Source organism: Terrapene carolina, unplaced genomic scaffold (genome assembly GCF_002925995.2).
Source record: "Terrapene carolina triunguis isolate 2854851 unplaced genomic scaffold, T_m_triunguis-2.0 Scaffold837, whole genome shotgun sequence".
NCBI classification, from domain to species: Eukaryota; Metazoa; Chordata; order Testudines; family Emydidae; genus Terrapene; species Terrapene triunguis.
Genome location: NW_020665188.1, coordinates 5,875,284 through 5,900,300, shown reverse-complemented (window position 1 = coordinate 5,900,300; position 25,017 = coordinate 5,875,284). Strand labels below are relative to the sequence as shown.

Genomic DNA, 25,017 nt, shown 5'->3' with positions numbered 1-25,017 from the left:
GGAAGCTAACCCCGCCCAGGGAGCCCGCCCCAGCTCACCTCCGCTCTGCCTCCTCCACTGAGCACGCCAGTGCCACTCTAATTCTCCTCCCCTCCCAGGCTTGCGGCACCGATTTGGAGAATTAGAGCGGGGGCTGTGTGCTCAGCGGAGGAGGCAGAGTGGAGGTGATCTGGGGCAAGGAGCGGGTCCCCTGTGCGCCCCATGCCACCTTGGGAAGAGCAGCAGTGCTTTGGTCGCCATCAGCCACTGTGCTGTTAACACACACTTTATATGGCCCCCCTGACTAAAGAAAACTCAGCCAGTCTCACATAACAAACCCTGCTGAGCAGCGAGCCCCATGGGCTGACAGCCCTAGGAAATGTCACTGCCATCCAGGGCAGGAGCCTGGCACTGCTAAGCCATGCTGTGCAACCTCAGATGTCAGGCAGGCACTGGGATGGCCCAGAGTACAGCATGTATGAGGGCAAATATTTCACAGATGCACAAAGGAAATTCAGCAGGGGAATAAACTCCGCTGCCTGATTTCTGGACCCGCTCATTCATTGCTGCCACTAGGGCTGTCACCCTCTGTTTAGTGTCAAGCAGAAAGCAGGAACAGTTTTCCTGTCCTCAGCTGCTAAGTCCCCATCTCGCTTCCCCCTTTATAGCCCTGCTTTAAAACCCAGCCCCCAACTGCCATGCACCCAAGCTGGGGCTTGGCTGGCTGGCTTAGCACTTCCTGGTGGCAGGGACCATGCCTTGCTTGGGATAAATGCATGCTGCTAGGGAAGTGGGTTTGAGCGGTTAGTGTCATTCATTTAATGACAGATTTTTCTCCATAATTGGGGTGTCTCATTGCTAATAGGGCATCAAATTAACCCTTTCTCCCCTTCTCTCTGCTTAGCCTGCAAGAAGCTGCCCCACTCCTGCACTCGGCTGTACTCAGAAACCAAGTCATTTCCTGTCTGGGAAGGGGGCATCTGCCATTACCTGTGAGTATAACGCGCCTCTTGCCCTTCCCCCTTCCTGTTTACACTGGGCCCCGTGGAGAGCTTGTGGGCGGTGGCTGAAGGTACACTGCGCTTCAGCTGGGTTTGGAACCCCAAGAAGGAGGAATGAGGATCAGCTGCTTCCGGGTGTATTTTGTCCCTGTCTCACTTCTGTTATCTTGTCTGGCCATGTCTTATGGGGGGGGTGGGGGAGGGAGCTGCAGTATGGGGGCAGCTGTAGCAGCCAAAAAACATTCCACATGCTGTCCTAGCACCTTCACTGATGTTTGGCATAGGTGTGGTTCTGCACTCAAGGGACAGCTCCAGGCTGTGCTGCAGTAGGTTGGGTTTTTATCAGGGTTTTTACCAGCTAGTATGTGATACTAGAAATGTTGGCTCTTCTGGAGCATCTAGAAAACATGACACTGTACCCACCCCTCACCTCTACCAGGCATTGGGGTGTTTGCACATGTTGTGCTTATGCCAAGTCAACCAGTGCCTTTTCCCCTGGGAGTTGGGCAGGGAGGAGGGAGAGTGAGCTGGTTGGAGGGTGGCTGGCTGTGTCATCTTCTCCAGTTCCCCTTTCACCCTTACAAGCAGAGATTTCTCTCTCTTGCATCAGTTAGGGCCGCAGCCAGTCTGACAGTGAGTATTTCCCGTCTGTTGAACCTGTCTCAATGTGCTCTCCCCCTCCAGAACGCAGCTGGCACTGCTGTTTCACGGGGTCAGTTACTCAAATGTTTCTGGGCTGTAGTTTGACACCCTTGGTCCATTGTCTGTCTGTTTGGCTCCCATGATCTATCTGAAGTGCTATGGGAGAGGCTGGCCATTAAGCGTGCAATAGCAGAGCTGTGTTTGGGTTGAACGGAGCTGTGGTGCTTAATTTCTTTAAGCATTTCCATCTATGTAAGGCATTGTTAATCCCTCTCCTCCTCACAGAATAGAGAAATAAAGTAGCTGACAGTGCAGTCATATTTTAAAGCAGGGTGATAACCGGTGGGTCTTTAATGGCAGCCAGTCACAGCACATACTTACTGAGCTCTTACCCACCAGACCCTAGACTCCAGGCTACATTTGTTAACCGTGTTACCCTCTGTACCAGCCACCTCTTAGCTATGCGCCAGACCCATGCACCATTTCTGGAAGGGTCTCGTCTCACTCCCCAAATTGTGCTGTCCTAATTACCAGCCAGAAAACTGGCTCCCTCCCCCACCCTAAGAGTATCTGGGATTCCACTAAAGATTAGGAGTCCATTCTGAACCTGGCCAATAGACCCTGCAGCTGGTGGTTGAGTGGCCAGTGCTCTCCCCTCACTGGGCTGGTGGTGAGCTTGATCAACATTAGACGTGACATCAGTCTTTTGATCAGGATTGACCAAACCCCACTGCACAAGCGGACACAGGGATCCAGTGTTTGCGGCCAGGTAGGCCTCTACCCTTTGCACTGTCTGTCTACAGCAAATTGTTCTGCTGTGTCCTCTTTGTGCTAACAGATACAAGAGGGTCTACAAAGTCCACCAGGACATCTGCTACAAGGAGAGCTGTGAGAGCACTGCTTCAAAGAAGACAGGCAGCAGGTAGGATCGGTTGACGGCTACTGCAATGGCTTTGCAACTCTGCAACGTATAGACACATGGGAAACCAGGGCTCACATTTTCAATAGAGACTAGTCATTATTGGTGCCCAGTCTGAGACACCGTTACAGGGGGCTGATTTTCAGAAAATGCTGAATGCCTACCTTCTAGAAACCAACCCCTTTAAAGCAGCTCAGCCTGGGCCCCCAAAATCAGTCCAGCTGAAAACTTAGGCCTAGATGCCTGAAGCTGTAGCAAGGGCTGGTACACTGAAATTGTTTGCATGAGGGGCTGGTTAGGATCAGTATGTGTGTGCTGTCGCTCCTCCTCAGAGCATGAAAATACAGAGCTGAGTCCTAGGCTGTCTGGATGTTAGTCACCTTGGAGACGACGTTTGTGGGTGTCTGCCATTGTGAGCAACATTAGTCCTTTAGAAATGATGAGTTGGATCTATGGGATAACTTTCAGAGTCATGAACTCTGGGAGTCCCATTAATACAGGGACTGAACTGCTGAACTGCATCTCACTTCTATGGAAACGTACCTGTTAGTGTGAACAAAAAGAAAAAGGTCATCTGTCTTGTATACCAAGACCTCTCTCTTTCCTTCTTCCAGAAAACAAAGTAACAGTCACGCACTGAAGAAGCCATAGAGTAAGTGATCTTTCTCCCTGAGAGGCTTTTAGAAGGTAGAAGGTTGCTGCACTGAGGAGTCTGCCATCATGCATAGCACCTGCCAAGGACAGATGGTTTCACAACGGGGTGGGGTGTGAGACGATCATTCTCCAGGGTTAAAAGGGCAGTCAGGCAGCCTCCTACCTGGAGAGTTGTAAGAAGCACAGCTGCTAGGGCCTTGCCCCAGTCTTTAACAACAGTGAGCATGTCCAAAACCCATGACATGCTGCTCATTGGTACCTGCGATGAACCCCCAAACTACTCCCATGCAGAAATGGCACATGGGCAAGACCACCTCGGCCAAAGGCGGCAGAAAGCTGAAATCCATTGCTAGAATAATGTGGAGAGCCCCGGACTGAACAAATAGTGCCCTGGCTCCCTGGAACTGAGGGGGCCTTTGAGTCATCAACAAGCTGGTATTTGCTATGGATTCTGGCCCCACTGATTTTCTATGTTGATTTCCTCCCCCCACTGCAACACCAGGATCAGCCTCTCACAGACAAACATTTTCTTGCTAGCTTCAGCTAAGAGTTAAGCCCTTGGTTTCAAGACCTTAAACTTCACTTGTGTGTGTCTGTGCAAGGCTAATGTAAAGGCATAGCTGGGGGTCAGGTAAGCCACCCTAGACTAGATGGATGGCTTTGAGAGCTCTGAGAAGGGGAATGCTGACCATTGTGCTTAAGCTGGTTAAATATTGCAACAGATACCATCCAAATGTTATAAGCATGCAGTGCCTACGAGGAAGAGTGTGCACTTACTTTATTTGGAGTAGATGCAAAGTTTGACCCCTCAGTTCATCTTTATTTACTGTAGTTGAGTGCTGCAAGGTCTTTGCTTCCTATTATCCGGGTGCTTTTGTCCTCCTTTTAAGAGAATGCTTGCTGTGCTGTCGAAAGTTAATCTAACACCTTTTACAAATCTGCCATCAGTTGTTGGGGACTATCCTCTAATGGGCCCAACTCCCACAGACCCATCCCTGGCTTCTGACAAAATCTGCCATGCCATGAGTGCAGCAGCCGCCACCACCCACAACTCCAGCTCTGCAGTTGACTGATGGAGCCTTTTAGGTGGGAACGGGCAGCCTGGAGATGCAGTGATCCAGCTTCTGTTGGCAGGACCCCTATAGAGCCCCTGCTCCTATCTGTCTATCTACCCTCCCTTAGGAGAATGCCCAGGCCAAGGCAGTAGTACATTATTGTTGTATTTGTATTATGGGAATACAGATCCCTAAATGGCCTGTTGTTTGTGATGTTAGAATTAGCCAGACTAAGAGAGAGTTCCTGCCTTGCAGAGCTGCATATTAGTGAAATGAACAATTCAGACAAAGGGTGGGAGGGAAAGTGACTTGCCCCAGGTAGAGATCAAGGAAGTCTGAAATATCGACAGCCATTACGTGCTTCTCAAAACTAAACTTCCTTTACTTCTTTCAGAATGAGAAATGTATTATGTGTACTTCAGTTAGCCCATAAACAAGTGCTGGTTGGAGAAGTATACATTCTTTAGCTTTGATATGAATAATAATAACAAATTTACCTAGTGCGAGGGAGGGAGCTGCAGATGCACCCTAAGGTGCTCAGATGTATTTTTTCCAAAATCTCTTTCTTGAGTGGGGTCTGAATTAGGTGTTACCACTCAAAAAAGAGATCTTGGAGTGACTGTGGATAGTTCTCTGAAAACATCCATGTAATGTGCAGCGGCAGTCAAAAAAGCAAACAGAATGTTGGGAATCATTAGGAAAGGGATTGATAATAAGACAGAAAATATCATATTGCCTCTATATAAATCCATGGTACACTCACACCTTGAATACTGCATACATCCCATCTCAAAAAAAGATATATTGGAATTGGAAAATGATTAGGAGTATGGAACAGCTTCCGTAAGAGGAGAGATTAATAAGATTGGGACTTTTCAGCTTGGAAAAGAGACAAATAAGGGGGGATATGATAGAGGTCTATAAAATCATGACTGGTGTGGAGAAGGTAAATAAGGAAGTGTTATTTACTCCTTCTCATAACACAAGAACTATGGGTCACTAAATGAAATTAATAGACAGCAGGTTTAAAACAAACAAAGGAAGTATTTTTTCACACAACGTACAGTCAACCTGTGGAACTTCTTACCAGAGGATGTTGTGAAGGCCAAGACTATAACAGGGTTCAAAAAAGAACTAGATAAGTTCATGGAGGATAGGTCCATCAATGGCTATGAGCCAAGATGGACATAGATGTTGTGGATTGGGGGGGAGGGCTAGCTCAGTGGTTTGAGCATTGGCCTGCTAAACCCAGGGTTGTGAGTTCAATCCTTGAGGGGGCCATTTAGGGATCTGGGGCAAAAATCTGTCTGGGGATTGGTCCTGCTTTGAGCAGGGGATTGGACTAGATGACCTCCTGAGGTCCCTTCTAACCCCGATATTCTATGATTCTATGGTTGTCACTAGCCTCTGTTTGCCAAAAGCTGGGAATGGACAACAGGGGATAGATCACTTGCTGATTCCCTGTTCTGTTCATTCCCTCTGGGGCACCTGGCATTGGCCACTGTCAGAATACTGGGCTAGATGGACCTTTGGCCTGACCCAGTATGGCCATTCTTATGTTCCCTAGTGGGTGACATATAGGGGGAAATGTAAAATGTGAAAGACAGCTGTAAACAAAAGGGAAGGTATGTAAATAGACCTGACCTGCCACACACAGCTATAGAAGAAACTCATGTTTCTAGAGAAAAAGCTCAGGAAATGAATGTCTCTAAGATGTAATTAACAGAGCATAATAATAAGGCCCACCAATACATTCAGGTATATACCCAAACTTTATGGAAACACCACCACTAGACTCTTTAGTAATGGAGTGTCATCATAAACACTTTGACGGGCTGGATCACAGAAATCCCCTTAGGGCTGCCAACTGATGTGCCACGACTACTTCTGTTCCTGCTTTCCTGCCCTGGCAGCTTGTGACTTCAGTGCCCTGCCTGGTTTGAGCCAGACCCGCTAGCCTGCTGCAAACCCAGACCCAGGTCTGAACCACGTCCCCTAACAGATGTAGGCTTAATTGAAAGCAGCTTAGGAAGTGTTCCTGTCTTTAACACTCAGATGCCCAACTCCCAATAGGGTCCAAACCCCAAATAAATCCGCTTTACCCTGTTTAAAGCTTATACAGGATAAACTCATAAATTGTTCATCCTCTATACCACTGATAGAGAGATATGCACAGCTGTTTCTCCCCCCCCCCCCAAGGTATTAATACATACCCTGGGTTAATTAATAAGTAAAAAGTGATTTTATTAAATACGAAAAGTAGGATTTAAGTGGTTCCAAGTAGTAACAGACAGAACAAAGTGAATTACCAAACAAAATAAAATAGAACACGCAAGTCTATGCCTAATACAGTAAGAAAACTGAATACAGATAAAACCTCACCCTCAAAGGTGTTCTGTAAAAGGAAGTTTACTGGACTAGTATCATTCTAGTCTGGGTCCAGCAATCACTCACACCCCCTGTAGTTACTGTCTTTTGTTCCAGTTTCTTTCTGGTATCCTTGGGGGTGGAGAGGCTCTCTCTTGAGCCAGCTGAAGACAAAATGAAGGGGTGTCCCAGGGGTTTAAATAGACTTTCTCTTGTGGGTGGACACCCCTCCCTCCCCCTGTGTAGAATCCAGCTATAAAATGGAGTTTTGGAGTCACATGGGCAAGTCACATGTCCATGCATGACTGAGTTCCTTACCAGCCAAGCCACATTCCTGGGAAAGCTCAGATGTGGATTGGCATCTCCAAGTTCATTGTTGGCTTAAGTGGTTCTTGACAGGGCACTTACTGAGAATAGTCTTTTCTCAGGAAGCTGACCAACTGCTTCACTGAGACTATTTAAAATTAAACAAGTACATAGCCAATATTCATAACTTCGAATACAAAAATGATACATGCATACAAATAGGAGGAATGTATTCAGTAGATCATAATCTTTACAGAGATATGTTACATGGCATGTGTAGCATAAAACATATTCCAATTATGTCATATATACATTCATAAGCATATTCCCATAAAGTATTATGGGTTGTAACGTCACATGCACAGTAAATTTCATAAATACACCTCTACTCCGATATAACACAACCCGATATAACACGAATTCAGATATAGCGCGGTAAAGCAGCGCTCCGGGGGGGCGGGGCTGCGCACTCCGGTGGATCAAAGCAAGTTTGATATAATGCGGTTTCACCTATAACGCGGTAAGATTTTTTGGCTCCCGAGGACAGCGTTATATCGAGGTAGAGGTGTACTGTATAGACAAAACTAGCCATCCTGTGAACCACTATAATATCACGTAAACAGTTACTAATGTAGCCTTGGATATGCTAGCATAGCTCAAGTTTTTCCTTTTTTTCCTTCCTCTTTCCCTGTTAATTCTGAGAGAAAATATGTCATACAAGTTTCTTCACAATTCTTCACAAAATTTCAAATTTTTCCATTCCAGGTCTTGAAGGGGCGTCTAAAAGTTTCCACTTGTTTTCCAAGCCCTCCCCCAAGTCAGAAGCAGAGCTGGGAATTGATCCCAGTCTTCAAGACCTGTCCCTATGGCCTTTCCACTCCCTCCCATGCCTCCTTGTGGCAGAGCTGCCCCAGGCACAGACATTGCAGGCTGCTACACAGGGGTGAATCTCATAGACTTTGAGGCCAGAAGGCACCATCATGATCATCTCTGACCTCCTGCACTAGTTTAAACCTGCAAGTGACCAGTGCCCCATGCTGCAGAGGAAGGCGAAAAAACCCCAGGGTCTCTGCCAATCTGACCTGGGGAGAAATTCCTTCCCAACCATAGAATCATAGTTTCATAGAAGATTAGGGTTAGAAGAGACCTCAGGAGATCATCTAGTCCTGTGGGGCCCAAAACTGGACACAGTACTCCAGATGAGGCCTCACCAATGTCAAATAGAGGGGAATGATCACGTCCCTCGATCTGCTGGCAATGCCCCTACTTATACAGCCCAAAATGCCATTACCCTTCTTGGTAACAAGGGCACACTGTCGACTCATATCTAGCTTCTCGTCTACTGTAACCCCTAGGTCCTTTTCTGCAGAACTGCTGCCTAGCCATTTGGTCCCTAGTCTGTAGCAGTGCATGGGATTCTTCCATCCTAAGTGCAGGACTATGCACTTGTCCTTCTTGCACCTCATCAGGTTTCTTTTGGCCCAATCCTCTAATTTGTCTAGGTCCCTCTTTATCCTATCCCTACCCTCCAGCATATCTACCTCTCCTCCCAGTTTAGTGTCATCTGCAAACTTGCTGAGAGTGCAGTCCATGCCATCCTCCAGATCATTAATGAAGATATTGAACAAAACTGGCCCCAGGACCGACCCTTGGGGCACTCCGCTTGATACCGGCTGCCAACTAGACATGGAGCCATTGATCACTACCTGTGTTGGCCCAATCCTCCAATATGTCTAGGTCACTCTGGACCCTATCCCTACCCTCCAGCGTATCTACCTCTCCCCCCAGCTTAGTGTCATCTGCGAACTTGCTGAGGGTGCAATCCATCCCATCATCCAGATCATTAATGAAGATGTTGAACAAAACTGGCCCCAGGACCAACCCCTGGGGCACTCCGCTTGATACCGGGTGCCAACTAGACATCAAGCCGCTGATCACTACCTGTTGAGCCCAACAATCTAGCCAGCTTTCTATCCACCTTATAGTCCATTCATCCAATCCATACTTTTTTAACTTGATGGCAAGAATACGGTGGGAGACCGTATCAAAAACTTTGCTAAAGTCAAGATATATCACATCCACCGCTTTCCTCATATCCACAGAGACAGTTATCTCATTATAGACGGCAATCAGGTTGGTCAGGCATGACTTGCCCTTGGTGAACACATGTTGATTGTTCCTGATCACCTCCCTCTCCGCCAAGTGCTTCAAAATGGATTCCTTGAGGACCTGCTCCATGATTTTTACAGGTTACAAAGTAGCAGCCGATTTTTACATGATTTTTACAGGGACTGAGATGAGGCTGACCGGTCTGTAGTTCCCCGTAGTTGCTTCTTCCTTTTTTAAAGATGGGCACTATATTTGCCTTTTTCCAATTGTGCGGGACCTCCCCCGATCACCATGAGTTTTCAAAGATAATGGCCAATGGCTCTGCAATCACATCAGCCAACTCCCTCAGCACCCTTGGATGCATTGCATGGACTTGTGCATGTCCAGCTTTTCTAAATAATCCTTAACCTGTTCTTTCAGCACTGAGAGCTACTCACCTCCTCCCCATACTGTGCTGCCCAGTACAGCAGTCTGGGAGTTGACCTTGTCTGTGAAGACCCAGGCAAAAAAAGCATTGAGTACTTCAGCTTTTTCCACATCATCTGTCACTAGGTTGCCTCCCCCATTCAGTAAGGATCCCATTCCCTGACTTTCTTCTTGTTGCTAACATACCTGTAGAAACCCTTCTTCTTACCCTTAACATCCCTTGCTAGCTACAACGCCAACTGCGCTTTGGCCTTCCTGATTACACCTCTGCATGCTCAAGAAATATTTTTATACTCCTCCCTACTCATCTGTCCAAGTTTCCACTTCTTGTAAGCTTCCTTTTTGTGTTTAAGCTCACAGAAGATTTCTCTGCTAAGCCAAGCTGGTTGCCTGCCATATTTGCTATTGTTTCTGCACATTGGGATGATTTGTTCCTGCACCCTCAATAAGACTTCTTTGAAATACAGTCAGCTCTCCTGGACTCCTTTCCCCCTCATATTAGCCTCCCAGGGGATCCTGACCATCAGTTCCCTTTTCTGAATTCCTGGGTCCGTATTCTGCTGCTCTCCCTTCTTCCTTTTGTCAGGATCCTGAACTCGACCATCTCATGGTCACTTCTGCCCAGGTTGCCACCCACTTCCACTTTCCCTATCAAATTCTTCCCTGTTTGTGAGCAGCAGGTGAAGAGGAGCATGGCCCCTAGTTGGTTCCTCTAGCACTTGCACCAGAAGTTGTCCCCAACACTCTCCAAAAACTTCCTGGATTGTCTGTGCACTGCTGTATTGCTCTCCCAGCATATGTCAGGGTGAATGAAGTGCCCCATGAGAACCAAGGCCTGTGATCTGGAAACTTCTGTTAGATGTCCTCAAAAAACCTCGTCTACTTCATCCTCCTGGTCTGGTGGTCTAGCAGATGCCCACCGTGACATCATTCTTGTTGCTCTCACCTCTAAACTTAACCCAAAGACTCTCAACAGGCTTTTCTCCAGTTTCATATTGGAGCTCTGAGCAGTCATACTGCTCTCTTACATACAGTGCAACTCCTCCAACTTTTCTCCCCTGCCTGTCCTTCCTGAACAGTTTATACCCATCAATGACAGTGCTCCAGTCATGTGAGTTACCCCACCAAGTCTCTGTTATTCCAATCACATCATAGTTCCTTGACTGTGCCAGGACTTCCAATTCTTCCTGCTTGTTTCCCAGGCTTCTTGCGTTTGTGTACAGGCACCTAAGATAACTAGCCAATTGCCCTACTTTCTCAGTATGAATCCGGAGGCCTCCCCTGTTGCACCCTCCTCCTTGTGTTTCCTCCCCAGTATCCCACTTCCTCACTTACCTCTGGGCCTAGGTCACCACCCCCTGGCAAACCTAGTTTAAAGCCCTCCTCACTAGGTTAGCAAGCCTGCCTGCGAAGATGCTCTTCCCTCTCTTCGTTAGGTGGATCCCATTTCTTCCTAGCAATCCTTCTTCTTGGAACAACATGGTTGAAGAATCCAAAGCCCTCTCTCCGACACCACCTGCGTAACCACACTTTTATCTCAACAATTCGATGGTCCCTACCTGGGCCTTTTCCTTCAACAGAGAGAATATGGTTCTTTCAACCCCAAATATGGTGATCAGTTAGACCCAACAACCAGACATCAGGGAAAAGAATTCTCTGTAGTAACTGAGAGCCCTCCCCATCTAATCTGCCCCATTATCTTTATTTTAAATATTACTTGTCGAACGGAGGAAGCACAAAATCAAATGCTCTACACACACACCCTTGCTTGTGTGTATGACCCTGCATCCCATAGCTTTGCCTTTCTCTGCTAGAGCAAATAAGTGTGTACTAACAAACACTAGGGGCCAGATTTACACACTTGTCACTTGCAACTAGAGAGCTAAACTCTATAAAAAGCGACAGCCCAGAAATCTTTAAGAACCAAAGGGCCAAAACCACCACTGACTTCAGTAGGGAAAAGGGGACACACAGGAAAGCATTAATACTGTTTCCAAGCTCTTATGGGGCAAGTACAGTCCATCAGCCAAACCCCATGGGAACAAGAGTGGGTCACTCCCTCAGACCAAAGGAAATTGAAGTTGGAGTGCTTTCAGCTGATTCTAATGTTCTCTCTCTCTTTCATAGGGTTCAAAGCACTAAGAGCTTCCATCTTACCAGATCTAAGGGCTTTCAAACACCAGGAAGATCGGATCTACAGATAGTGGGGGAGACCTTCCTACGTGGAGTCACTGCCCTTCCCTCTCCTCCAGCCTGTTAGGGACACACTCAGACTGGCACACCATACAGTCATTTCCCCTCCCGGCAGCAGGCGCACCGGAGCCCTCACACGGGCTTTCCTTATTGCGGACGCCCTTCTTCCCATCACCAGACTCCATCTAGGGACGAGCAACATCACATTAGAATGGCTGACTGTCTCATACGGGGGTTAGCCTATCTTTGTAACCCAGGCCTGTTTATGTGAGTCCCTCCTCTGCACAGGCATTTACAGGTCTGAAATCCAGCCCCCTATCAGCATATGCACCAATCTGTTAAATTACAAATCAAGATTAATGCAGCACTACACTCCTTAGCTATGAACTGACACCTGACCTACACAGCCCCGGCAGAGAAGTAAAATATTCCCCTGCTCAGTCAAGTAAAAAAAAATCCTAACTATTTGAACTGATGAGGGTGAAAAATAAAGAAAGTAGTAGACACATTTCCCCTTCTTTTGTACCTTAAATGTTTGGTTTGTAAGAACACTGTGCTGAGTAGCAGGCAATATTGGCTATTTCCCTCAAGTTATTAATGTTTTAACTGAGTTTCAGTGCGTAGCTTAGAAAAATGTCTACAGCACCTAACAATGATGAACTTTTTTCCTCAAAAAAAAAGGTGAAGGCTTAGAAATGCGTTTGCTCCCATACTCATTTTTATAGCACATCAACACACTGGTCTATGAAATCATTCCAGGGCACTGTAGCTGTGTTCAGCAAAGAAAATGTTTAAAATCCTTATCTCCTGCTGAAACAGATTGAGTAAGTGTCCAAAGCATTTGTCAGCTGTAATCCACTTCTCTGCAGCTGTATATTTTAAACCAGGCAGTACCAGGAAACTGACACACACACTGATACAGCTCTGACACCAACTGGCATCCAAGCACTAATTCCCTGTATTACTGCAGTGGTGCTTAGGTATTGGCAGCAATACCACCTGGGCAGGCTCAAGGAAAGCATGTCTGGCTTTTAAGATTTCCTAGCTTTTGAGAGTTTGTATGAGTATGACACTAGTTACACATAGATTTGTGTATTACTATACACAGTGTATATTATAAATTAATACACACCAGAGATATAGCTTAGCAATGGTACTAGAGTGTTGTTTCAGGAGCAGTATATGGGTGCACCTCTAGGAGGCTGTGACTCATGGCACAGGATACAGCAGCCTTTCCCCACCGCCTAGAGCTAATAGTCAAGGGGGTGTAAAGTGTAAATACAGTTTCTTTAGCGAAGGAAAGAATGGTTCTGAGCAGAACACAGCGCAGGCGTTAAGCAGCCTCCCTTGGCAGGCGTCCTCCTTGTTCTGAGTGCCTCGCCAAACACCCCTCTGAGCAAGAGAACGTCAGGGTGCTGAGGAACCTGGCCAGCCACAACAGCCAACTGGAAAATCAGGCTCCTTTCCAGGCAGTGGTGGTAATGCCATTACCCACAAGGGATGAGGAAAAACCAGTTCACGGATCTCTGCTGCAGTGGAATATTCCCTTTGCCTCCCAACTCCATCAGGCCACTGCCATAGAGATCAGGCACAAGAACGACTCACTTGAGAGATGCTGCCAGAAACCAAACTGGGAAGTGGACGGGTTGACAGGTAATTAGAGTGGTGGGGCGGGCCCTTAGGAAACCTTGAGTCCCTGTTATCCTGAGCTCATTTCACATGGGAAAGCTTAGAATCCCTAGTCCTTAAACGCCCTTCACGTGGCCATGGGGGAGGGGTGGCACTGCTTCTGGGACGTGAGAGGAGGTTGTCAGAGATCTGGAAAGCCCTTGTCATTACCTGGGGAGAGAAGAGAGTTGGGACCAGAACACCAGGGGTCAAATCATCCAACATTCCAAGTCAGAATGACATGCCCCTTTCCCCAGGTGTTCTGTCACCTGAGTCCAAGCTGGTGGCGGACGAGAAGGACGGGAAACCCTTCTGCGATGCTGCCTGAAAATACGGTCACTGAATGCATCCGCAGACAGTGTGGTTCAAAAGAAGCCTGCAGCTTGTTAAAATCTCGAGTTTTCATGCAAACCTATCCCTTTAACTGGAAACTAAAGCAATCCTGCAAGCAGACTGTGCATGTTCCCTTTCAGTCCAGCTATGGCACCCTTTGAGCTATAGGACAGGAGAGTAGATCTCTGGCTGCAATCCCAGGAGTTGGCGCTCCCACCCGCCTCGTGTTCCCCCAGCAAGACCAGCATGTTTACACGCACCGTCAGCCTGAGAGCTGCTGCCCAGAACAGATCCACGGCCCAGCAGCAGCAAGGCGGGTGCAGCAGCTTGCTCCCCTTCTGCCATACAAGGAGTCTCCACTCTTGGTATGTGTTGTAATGTAGCTACCTGAGAGCTTGCGCAGCAGCGTCCAGGTCAAACTATATGCTACAGAGACTAAGTACAGTATGTAACGCAGCAGAAAAAGATTTTATCTTGTTCAAAAAAGTTAGTTATTTTGTTTTTTAAATAAAAATACAATTGCTAGCCATTGGGTCCTTTGTTCAGTGGGTGGTGGGGAAGAGGCAGCGGGAAGGGGAGAGTCAATCCCTTTTCCCCAGCCCACAGTGCCCACATGCGCCAGAGGCATCTCCTCAACACCAGCCACACACATGTGCCTCACATCAAACCAGTCTCTTGCCCCCCAACCTACTCACCAGCCTCCTCAGCCCACAACCAACCCACTTCTCTTGAACCAGCAGTTCACCTGCTCACACAATCTGTCTCCTTTCCTGGGCCCAACCCCAAGCTCTCTCCTCCTCTCTTGATCATTCACCCCACATCCGTCTCTTCTCCTGCTTCTGAAGCTCAGTGGGCTCTTTCCTTCCACAGCCAAAAAATCCATCATCTTGTCCTCCTGAACTCTGATCCCAAGCTCTCCCATCGCCTCCCCTCATTACAGAGCCCAGGTGTCCCAGTCTCCAACCCCAAAATCCAGCTTCTCTCCACGACCCCACACAATCCAGCTCCTCTACTCGGGGCCATGCTAAACATTTACACTCCCTAAGGCAGCAGACAGCTCTCACGTTTCTGGTTCCTAGCAGGCGCAGCCATCCCTTCCTTCCCGACAGAAAATCTTTGTGGGGGAAGGTTCGGGCAGGACAGATCTGTGCTTGCACAGCATTTCCTAGCGCTGGCCCTGGCCACCATTGTTGGTGTGGCAGTGCCATTGGTAGGGTAGCCCCACCCCCATCAAAGAAGGCTGTGCTGCGAAGGGTGAGCAGGCGAGAGCTACCAATGCCCATAACTGCCCTCTGATGTGTGGCAACCAGGGCTCGTCTTCCAGCTACACCAACTTTGGGCAGCAGTCCCCAGCCTAGAGTTGCCACTTCCCCTTGCTGAGCCCATCTGGCAATCAAACAGGAGATCCCTCTTGAGCTGGGGTGTCCCACCGCGCTTGAGTGGGGAAATCAGGCCAAGTGACAGAGAAGGGCACTCGCTTCCTGAAGGGTCTGAGCTTTATTGGTTTTACACAGCCACCTGAAACAGAGGCCTCAGCTCACTGAGGAAAACAAGGACAGAACTGCCTGCCCCCAGGCAGCAGTCAAGCCCCAGGCTGTGGCCCAGGGGACCTGTGTCCAGTGAATGTTTCCGAACTAGTGATGTTATGGCAACACCATTAAACACACAGGTCAGAAGGGAATGTCTAGGAGCAGCCAAGATGTGTGGTAACCCCAGCAGCTGGTTTCCACCAATGACTCTTTGGCCAAGAAGTCCTTACTGAAGCTTGGGGGTAAGAGTTCAGTTTCCTTCCTCGCTGTCAGACCTTTCCCCTTCCCCTTTGCTGGCTGAATCTGTCTCTTCGGACGCTATATCCTGATCCCCCTCCCCCTCCTCCCGAGCCAGCAGCTTCTTAAAGACCTCAAACTCCTCCAGGGAGGAGTGGGCTATCTTGGCCAGGAAGTCCCCTTCCGAGACTCGGATGATCTCCTTCAGTTTCGGGTTGACGATCTGGGTCTGGCCTTTCTTGTCAGGGGTTTGATAAAGCCCCAGGCGCTCTAAGAAGATGTGCCGGTTCTTGACCTCAGCTATTGGAGTTCGGAAGAGACCAGATTTCACCACTGCTTTGTGCTTTACTCCCATTCTGAAGTACACATACTGCAGGAAAGACAAAGGGAGACAAAAATACACCCTGCAAAGCGGAAGGAACAGACACCTGTTTAGCTGATGTCAGCGCATCCCAGGAAATACACTGGGTTGGAGCTAAGGGGCTATAAACATTGTGCCTCACTTTTCCTATAGACGTACATAGGTAACTAGCTGCAGAGAAAGCTGAATTGAGGACTTCTAATGCACCTACTGCGAATAGTTAATACTGTGCACACTGGCAGTACATTTACCAAGACACAGTCCCTGCTCCATAAAGCACTAGGTGACGGATGAACTCAAAAGCAGAGCAGAGGTCTTGACAGGATCACTGCTGATGAGGGTGTTTTTGAGGAGGGTGGAGGAGAACATGCATTAAACACAAGTGCACTTCAGCTGTTACTTTTTTTTTTTTAAGAAGGCTGGGGAGGAGAACAGTGGAGCAGACACCAAGCAAGTAAAATACTGCAGCTCAGTCCCTCTAACCTGGCCTCTGTAAAAGAAGACAGCACTTTGAAGTGTTAGCATCAACAGTACAGTCAGACCCAGTTAAGCAGAACCTGTTTGCACACTGCATGTGTATCTCCACTAAATTCACATGCATGCTGCTCCACGCAGGCCAAGAAACTGGTCTCTCCTTCAGATCTCTCAGATTGAGAGGCACGAGAGAAGCCAATCCCATGACACTCAGATGTCGGTGTGCGGCACAAGACAGATACATGTGGGGAGATAAACCTGGTGATTCCTACTCTGGTTTGATTTCTCCACATCCCCCGGAGTCCAAACCACCAGCCAGACTTTCAGATGGGTTCATGCTACAGCAGGCCCTTAGGGAAGGAGTTCTGCAGCCCCCCAGAGGCCCAGCCTCACCTGGAATTTGTACTCCAGGTCATGCGGTTCCTCCAACAGGACGTTGGGGCAGCGATGCAGAATCTCTGTCACCTGATCCACTGTGAAAATACACTTCTCCTTGAACACCTGCACCACTGCATCTATTTTCTTCCAGGACAAGGTGAAGATACTGGGGCAGTGGCTCACCACTCGCTGCAGGTTCCCTGTGTCAGACGAAAGGGCAGATAGAGAGACATGCTCAGCATGCAGGAGAGGACGATTTACTGGGGACAGGGATTCAAGCAGTAGATATGCACAGTCGGATTTGAAGCAGAGGTGGATTGGTCTGCCTCTCCCTTCTCACAAGCAGCATATGGGATCAGGAGTCTCATGCAGGACAAACAGCCTGAGCCACCTGCCTCTACCAGCAGGGTGCTCTGTGGAGTAAAGATGCAAAGCTGTAAACAGATCCCAGACTTTCTCTCAGTCATCAGCTAAGACCCGGACAGCTCCCCTGCTCTTCACACACACTGGCAAAGACCCCCTAGAGCCACAGGTTGGCTAAGCTGCAGGTGAACAGGCAGTTTGCTACTATGTCTAATTAGTGGCAGAAGCACAAGGGGGAAATTTTCAGCTATAGAAAATTAGTCCCCATCAAATGAAACACATTCCTGTCAGGGCAGGGGGAGAGAGGGGAAGAGCACTGCAACACACAAGTAACATAGAGATTGATCTGTCAGCAGCAATTCAGTTGGGACAGAGATGCTTGGGGTGGCAGAAATGGTCTGATAACAGCAGCTTTTCTCCCTGGTAAAGATCAGCATTTGCAGAGGGCTGGAGAGAGATTGCATACATTTCTGGGAGGTGGGGGGGCAACAGGCTGGAGCTGAGGGAAGAGATTTAAAACATTCTTGCTAAAATGTTTCACAGAGCTGGGATAGTGTTAATTAATCTGCTGACTTTCCTTCCCATGATCCTGACTCTGTGCAATTTCTGGCAGCTGGAACAACTGAAGCACTCAAGGTGCAAATACCTTCAGACTGGGTAATTTTATGAACCCCACCAAAGGCAGAGCTAGAAGCTGCCTTAGTTCTTGTGCATCATTTTGGTAGGTAACATCCCTCAGGTCAAATCTCCTCTCTCTTACACCAGAGCTTTTTCCTATCATGCTGCAAGAGATCTGAGGGTGTGCTGCCAGGACACCAGAGTTAAACAGCTCTCACTCCAGAAGAGCGTAACTGCAGAGAGGGGATCGTCTGAGGGCATGAGGTACTTTTGGCAACACTTCAGCATTATATCTCGTATAAGGCAGTAAGCACGCAACATCGTGTTACCTTCTCCGAGGTCAAGTCTCCGCAGGTAGTCTGCACGATGCCTCAGCTGCTGGGCCGTCATCCTTAGCACCTCAGGGCTCTTCTGCAAGACTCTCAGCGTGGAGTCAGCATCCAAGCCCAACAGGAGGAGCTCGGAAACCACCGCCAGCCGTGTCTGAGGAGCCAGCTTGGGCTGCAACCCGAACAGCTGCATTATCTCGGCGTTACTGAATCCCATGTCAGAGAATGAATCCAACATCTTCCCCAGCTCCGAGTTCCCTATATCAGCTTGTCTCTGCTGTGCCGCCAGGGACAGACGGACAGCTTCCAGTAGCTTTCCACTGGGTGCTGGCTCATTGCTATCCTGCTCCCAACCAGCAGAGGACAAGCTCCCACCACTCCATTCTGATGAGGCCACGGAGGCCAGTCTACGCCCACTGCTTAACAGAGGGCAGAAAGAGGCAGGCAATCCAGCAGATGGAGAGGCACACAACCATGACTGTCTTGTAACAGGGGGATGGGTGCTGGGAACCAGCCTGCATCCCCGCAGGACCTGCAGAAACACACCACAAAACAAGCTGATTGCAAAGTCAGTACGAAAGGATCAGAGAGGTCAGAAACAGGAGAGATCTTGTAGATCACCGAGTCCATCCTCCTGCAGTGTGGAAGATGTAACCCAATAACTGACATTAAACCAACACTCCACCTAGGACTAAGCACACAGCACTTGTTAGCTCTCTTGCTCGTCTTAAAGGGTAACTGTAACAGCACAGATTTTAATTAGTCATCACTGGCTGCATTCCACTAGTGCAGGGGTAGGCAACCTTTCAGAAGTGGTGTGCCGAGTCTTCATTTATTCACTTTAATTTAAGGTTTCACGTGCCGGTAATACATGTTAACGTTTTTTAGAAGGTGTCTCTCTCTAAGTCTATATTATATAACTAAACTATTGTTGTATGTAAAGTAAACAAGGTTTTCAAAATGTTTAAGAAGCTTCATTTAAAATTAAATTAAAATGCTGATCTTACGCCGCCAGCCTGCTCAGCCCGCTTCCAGCCTGGGGTTCCGTTCACCTAGGCCTGCAGCGGGCTGAGTGGGGCCTGTGGCCGGGACGCCGGCTGGCAAGGGGCCAGCAGCCGGGACCCCAGACCTGGGGGGGGTTCAGGGGTCAGGGCAGAGGGTGCAGGACAGAAGGCCGGGGGGGTGGGGGGATTCAGGGGTCAGGGCAGAAGGCTGGCGGGTGTGGGGGTGCAGGGCAGAAGGCTGGATGTGTGGGGGGTTCAGGGGTAAGGGCAGAGGGCTGGGGGTGTGTGGGGGTACAGGGCAGAAGGCTGGGTGTTGGGGGGGACTCAAGGTCAGGGCAGAGGGCTGGGGAGGTGTGGAGGTGCAGGGCAGAAGGCTGCGTGTTGGGGGGAGGTCAGGGCAGAGGGCTGGGGGCGTGGGGGGGTTCAGGGGTCAGGGCAGAGGGCTGGGGGTGTGTGGGGGTGCAGGGCAGAAGGCTGGATGTGTGGGGGGTTCAGGGGTAAGGGCAGAGGGCTGGGGGTGGGTGGAGGTGCAGGGCAGAGGGCTGGGTGTTGGGGGGGAGGTCAGGGCAGAAGGCTGGGTGTGGGGGGTGCAGGACAGAAGGCTGGGGTGCTCGGCTCATGGGGGTGCTCCCAACCCCCTGCCCTGAGTGACTCAAGGCAGGGGGCTGGGAGGGATATGCCCTGTTCCACCCCCTTCCCCAAGGCCCGTCCCTACCTCTCTCTGCCTGCTCTACGGAGCAGGGAGCACGCTGCCGCTCGGCTCTGCTCCGCTCCCCCTCCTCCTCGCAAGGGCCATCGCCGGCAGGGAGAAGGAGGGGGAGGAGGAGGGGCCGGAATGCACCAAGCTGTGGGAAGAAACGGGGGAGGGGGGAAGCTTGGCTGCCGCAGGACCAAACTTCTGCCTCCTGCCCCCGCAGCGGAGAGCGGTGGGACTGAGTGGGGCAGGGGGCCGGGACCCCCCCCCGCCCTCCCCTGCGGAGGCAGGAGGCAGAAGCTTGGTCCTGCGGCAGCCAAGCTTCCCTCCTCCCCCGCTTCTTTCCCCAGTGTGGCGCTTTCCGGCCCCTCCGCCTCCTCCTCTCACCGGGCAGGCAGCGTGCCACTCAAAATCGGCACGCGTGCCATAGGTTGCCGACCCCTGCACTAGTGCCTAAGTGCCCCAGACAAAGATCTTGTTGCAACTGATTTCATTTTGTTTTTTAAAAAAAGAAAAAAGAAAGTTAAATAATTCTTTACAAATCTCGGATGTTGAAGGAAGCAGCAATGAAAGAACTCACTCTTCCAACGTTATTACCTACACAAGAGTTTCCAAAGTCCCCCTGTTCAAAAATACAAAGCGGCTTTTGTTTAAGACAACAAAACTAAAGGGAAATAGAACCTCCTGTGGTTTGTTTTTCACAATTTTGCCTTACATGAAGCATCCAAGTCAAAATAAAATACATCCTTTCTGAGGTCTATTATCTAGTTTATGCAATCGGAAACCCTATCAGACCAGAAGTCAATAGTTAAGATGACTGAAACTACTCCAGTAAACACTAGACTATACAGACTACTACATTACTACCAAAAAAAAAAAGAAAAAAAAAACCAAACATGTTAAAGGTTCAGGTTCCAAAATCAAACACTCATAAATTAGGAAATGCCTGGATTAAGGATGCCCCTGCAACTTTAGTTTGGCCCCCTTGTGCATACATGTTATGAAAGTCTTTAATTACATGATCACATGCTATTTTTCCGACAGGACTCCTGCTTCATTCCGTGCACAGGATGGACGGTGCTCACTGAATAGGTAGCTATTAGGGCTGTCAAGAGATTAAAAATATTAATCGTGATTAATCACGCAATTTAAAAAATTAATCGCGATTAAGCGCACTGTTAAAAATAATAGAATACCATTTATTTAAATATTTTTGGATGTTTTCTACATTTTCAAATATATTGATTTCAATTGCAACACAGAATACAAAATGTACAGTGCTGACTTTATATTTATTTTTGATACATATATTTGCACTGTAAAAAAAAGAAATAGTATATTTCAATTCACCTAATACAAGTACTGTAGTACAATCTCTTTATAATGACAGTTGAACTTACAAATGTAGAATTATGAACAAAAAGTAACTGCACTCAAAAATAAAACAATATAAAACTTGAGAGCCTACAAGTCCATTCAGTCCTACTGCAGCCAATCGCTCAGACAAACAAGTTTGGTTACAATTGGCAGGAGATAACGCTGCCCACTTCTTGTTTACATCACCTGAAAGTGAGAACAGCCGTTCGCATGGCACTGTTGTAGCCGGCGTGGGAAGATATTTACATGTCAGATGCAGTAAAGATTCAGATGTCTCTTCATGCTTCAACCACCATTCCAGAGGACATGCGTCCATGCTGACAACGGGTTCTGCTCGATAACGATCCAAAGCACTGCGGACGGACACATGTTCATTTTCATCATCTGAGTCAGATGCCACCAACAGAAGGTTGATTTTCTTTTTTGGTGGTTCAGGTTCTATATTTCTTCATCTGAGTGTTGCTCTTTTAAGACTTCTGAAAGCGTGCTCCATACATTGTCCCTCTCAGATTTTGGATGGCACTTCAAATTCTTAAACCTTGGGTCGAGTGCTGTAGCTATGTTTAGAAATCTCACATTGGTACCTTCTTTGCGTTTTGTCAAATCTGCAGTGAAAGTGTTCTTAAAATGAACAACATGTGCTGGGTCATCATCCAAGACTGCTATAACATGAAATATATGGCAGAATGCGGGTAAAACAGAGCAGGAGATATACAATTCTCCCCCAAGGAGTTCAGTCACAAATTTAATTAACGCATTATTTTTTTAATGAGTATCATCAGCATGGAAGCATGTCTTCTGGAACGGTGGCCGAAGCATGAAGGGACATACGAATGTTTAGCATATCTGGCACGTAAATACCTTGCAATGCTGGCTACAAAAGTGCCATGCGAACACCTGTTCTCTCTTTAGGTGATATTGTACATAAGAAGCAAGCAACATTATGTCCCGTAAATGTAAACAAACTAGTTTGTCTTAGTGATTGGCTGAACAAGAAGTAGGACTGAGTGGACTTGTAGGCTCTAAAGTTTTACATTGTTTTGTTTTTGAGTGCAGTTATGTAACAAAAAAAATCTACATTGGTAAGTTACACTTTCACAGTAAAGAGAATGCCCTACTGTACTTGTATGAGATTAATTGAAAAATACTATTTCTTTTATCATTTTTACAGTGCAAATATTTGTAATAATAAAAATAATATAAAGTGAGCACTGTACACTTCATATTCAGTCTTTTAATTGAAATCAATATATTTGAAAATGTAGAAAAACATCCAAAAATATTTAATAAATTTCAACTGGTACTCTATTGTTTAACAGTGCAATTAATCGCGATTAATTTTTTTCAGTTAATTGAGTGAGTTAACTGCGATTAATCGACAGCCCTAGTAGCTATTCAATATTTTGCTTTATCCTCATCATTCAATGTGTGGTCCCATGTCTTAATTGCTGCACACTATTCAAACCCTACACTGAGTACAGAATTATTCCCTCAGAGGCTTTTTTGTAGCTCTCCACAAACACTAATGAATTTAACTTCCCAACATCCTTGTGAGGTACAGTTTATATCAGTATCCCCATGTTACAGACAGGGGCCTGAAGCACAAGAGATTAAGGTCATAAGTGTCCACTAATGTCAGGTGACCAACTGGAGAGACCTGAGACCTGATTTTCTTGGCATTACATAGCAGTCTATGTTCAAAGCACAGCTCCCACTGACCAGCTGCAATAGTGAGTGCTCTGCACGGGTGCAAATCAGACCCCAGGGGTCTCAAGTTTGGCAAACAAAAAAGGAAGAACACCTGTGAAAATGTGCATGTAAGTGACTTGCCCAGCATCACATAGAAACTCTGTGGCAGAGGCAGGGATAGAATCCAGTCCTCCAAGGCAGCATTCAAGTGCAATGGGACCATCCTTTCTCCTTCTGGAATCCCATACTTCATTCCCTACACACCTTCCGACTTCTGCAACAAAGGAGGCAGAGGGCCTGCAGGTCTCCTTCACTACACAACCATGATGCGGCCACCCAATGGAGCTGTCCACCCCATGCGACCTGTCATGTGCTCCAAGTGGTGAGGGCAGCCTTGCCTCCTGCTTCTCTTGCTTTCCCTTAAGCAAGCCTTGAAGGAGTGTGCTCCCTCCCCGCCTCTCACCCCTGGCCCCCCAAAGCATGCCATCGAGGCCATCCTGCAAGCCTCACCAGCCGCCTCCAACATGCACAATATCCAGCCAGTCCACCTCCAAACTGTGCCCAGGAAACATCTGTACACACCTCTCCTCCATCCTATTCACTTCCTCACCCTCGTGTCCCCCCCAACACCGAGCAATGGGACCTGCTGCCACCAGTGGAGGGCAAGGAACCCAGTGGGCCAGCCTGTACTCCACTCTGATCCCACGGCCCACTCGGGATATCAGCTGGCGGCTTCCTCACGGAGCTGTGAGTGCAGGCATGTACCTGGTGTGGTTCACAAACTCCCCTGCCTCTTTTGTGCGTCTTTTGTGCTGCAGCTACATAGGGTGGACCAAGCTGCAGCCCCTCTTCCGGCTCCTCCAGAACCTCCTACTGAGGTCCTGGCTGCACTGTCCCCTGCACCTCCCAATTCATACACACCCTATCTGTGGCCCCACAATTTGCAAAACCTCCTCATCAACCTACCCCTGGTGCTGGCCAAGACGGCCATCCACCACTCTAGACGGAGAAAGCTGGATTGGGGGGGGAGAAGCCTATTTCCTTTCCCTGGTAAAGTCACGTCGCCACGCAGATCTGCTCTGGACAGTGTCCACTGGACTTCTCTGAGGAGCAGTGGCTGTTGTCGGGGCTCTCCGCTCCGTATCCCCCTCTGGATCCCTGAGTTTTGCCCTGTGACCTTCACTCCCATTCCTGTTTTTTCATTTGTTGCCCCCTGTAGTCAAGTGGAGCCTGAATTTAGTGGTTCCACTTTGTGATTCATCCACAGTGGAACCAACCTTGGTACCACATTCATTTATTCCTCTCTTGGCTGTCTCCGTGCCACACACCCACGCACAGCATGCCCTCCCTACTACAGGCCCAGGCTCCTTCTCAAGACTCCCATCATCTGTGATAGCGACTAGAAAGGAATCAAATCACATTAACAATGTATTTTTTAAAAACCATGGGCATTCCCTCCACGCCCCGTGCACTCTCACTCAGGCTTGTTTAGACTGGAAGCTCTTTGGGACAGGGAAAGGTTGCAATATAAAGAGTCATGTCTAACCCTCCTGGCAGGGCCGGCTCCAGGGTTTTGGCCGCCCCAAGCAGCCAAACAAAACAAAACAAAACAAAAAAAGCCGCAATCGCGATCTGCGGCGGCAAGTCGGCGGGAGGTCCTTCGCTCCGAGCAGGAGTGAGGGACCGTCCGCCGAATTGCCGCCGAACAGCTGGACGTGCCACCCCTCTCTGAAGTGGCCGCCCCAAGCACCTGCTTGGTAAGCTGGTGCCTGGAGCCGGCCCTGCCTCCTGGGAATAACGTCCAGAAGGGTTCAGTCTCTCAAAGGGTGACCAGATGTCCCCATTTTATAGGGACAGTCCCGATTTTGGGGTCTTTTTCTTATATAGGCTCCTATTACCACCCACCCCAGTCCCGATTTTTCACACTTGCCCTCTGGTCACCCTAGTCCCTCCCTGCGACGGAATGTCAGCAGGCCGGGCAGATGGATACATCTGTCCATATAGAATTGTGAGTTCAGGAAGGATCCATCCCTCAGGAATGGTGGGTACAGGTCAAGGGCAGGTGGGGGCTGAGTTAGCAGCTGGTGCTTAGGGGCTGGGCCCAGGATGGTGAGACAAGGGGAGCCCGCCCGGACTGTCACGCCCACGCGTTCAGAAACCAAGCCGGGGGGAAGTGACCTGCCCCTCTCTCCGCATTGCACGGCCGGGCCGCGCCGCTCGCCCTGCCCCCGCGTTGTACGGCCGAGCTCCGCCGCTCACCCTGCCCCCGCGTTACACAGCCTGGCCGCGCCGCCCGCCCTGCCCCCGTATGG

The 25,017-nt window shown here is 48.6% G+C and overlaps 2 protein-coding genes across 5 annotated transcripts in view; one reads left to right on the top strand and one right to left on the bottom strand.

Annotated features, from left to right (window-relative positions):
* The window catches only part of SNED1 (sushi, nidogen and EGF like domains 1), a 70,308-nt gene extending 57,688 nt beyond the window's left edge, over nt 1-12,620 (top strand). For 2 of the 3 annotated variants that reach the window (XM_026660818.2, XM_026660816.2), the window contains 3 exons: nt 884-971; nt 2,461-2,544; nt 11,586-12,620. In XM_026660818.2, the coding sequence (XP_026516603.1) occupies nt 884-971; nt 2,461-2,544; nt 11,586-11,718 (305 nt within the window). In that variant the 3' untranslated portion in view covers nt 11,719-12,620. Of the gene's footprint in view, nt 1-883; nt 972-2,460; nt 2,545-3,155; nt 3,194-11,585 lie in introns of all 3 variants that reach the window. The other variant, XM_026660817.1, reaches the window with a different exon arrangement.
* A 2,692-nt stretch (nt 12,621-15,312) lies between these two features.
* The window catches only part of MTERF4 (mitochondrial transcription termination factor 4), a 24,519-nt gene continuing 14,814 nt past the window's right edge, over nt 15,313-25,017 (bottom strand). For both annotated transcript variants that reach the window (XM_026660819.2, XM_024214357.3), the window contains 3 exons: nt 17,942-18,473; nt 16,647-16,831; nt 15,313-15,788 (listed from right to left, as the gene is read on the bottom strand). In XM_026660819.2, the coding sequence (XP_026516604.1) occupies nt 15,432-15,788; nt 16,647-16,831; nt 17,942-18,473 (1,074 nt within the window). In that variant the 3' untranslated portion in view covers nt 15,313-15,431. The remainder of the gene's footprint in view (nt 15,789-16,646; nt 16,832-17,941; nt 18,474-25,017) is intronic.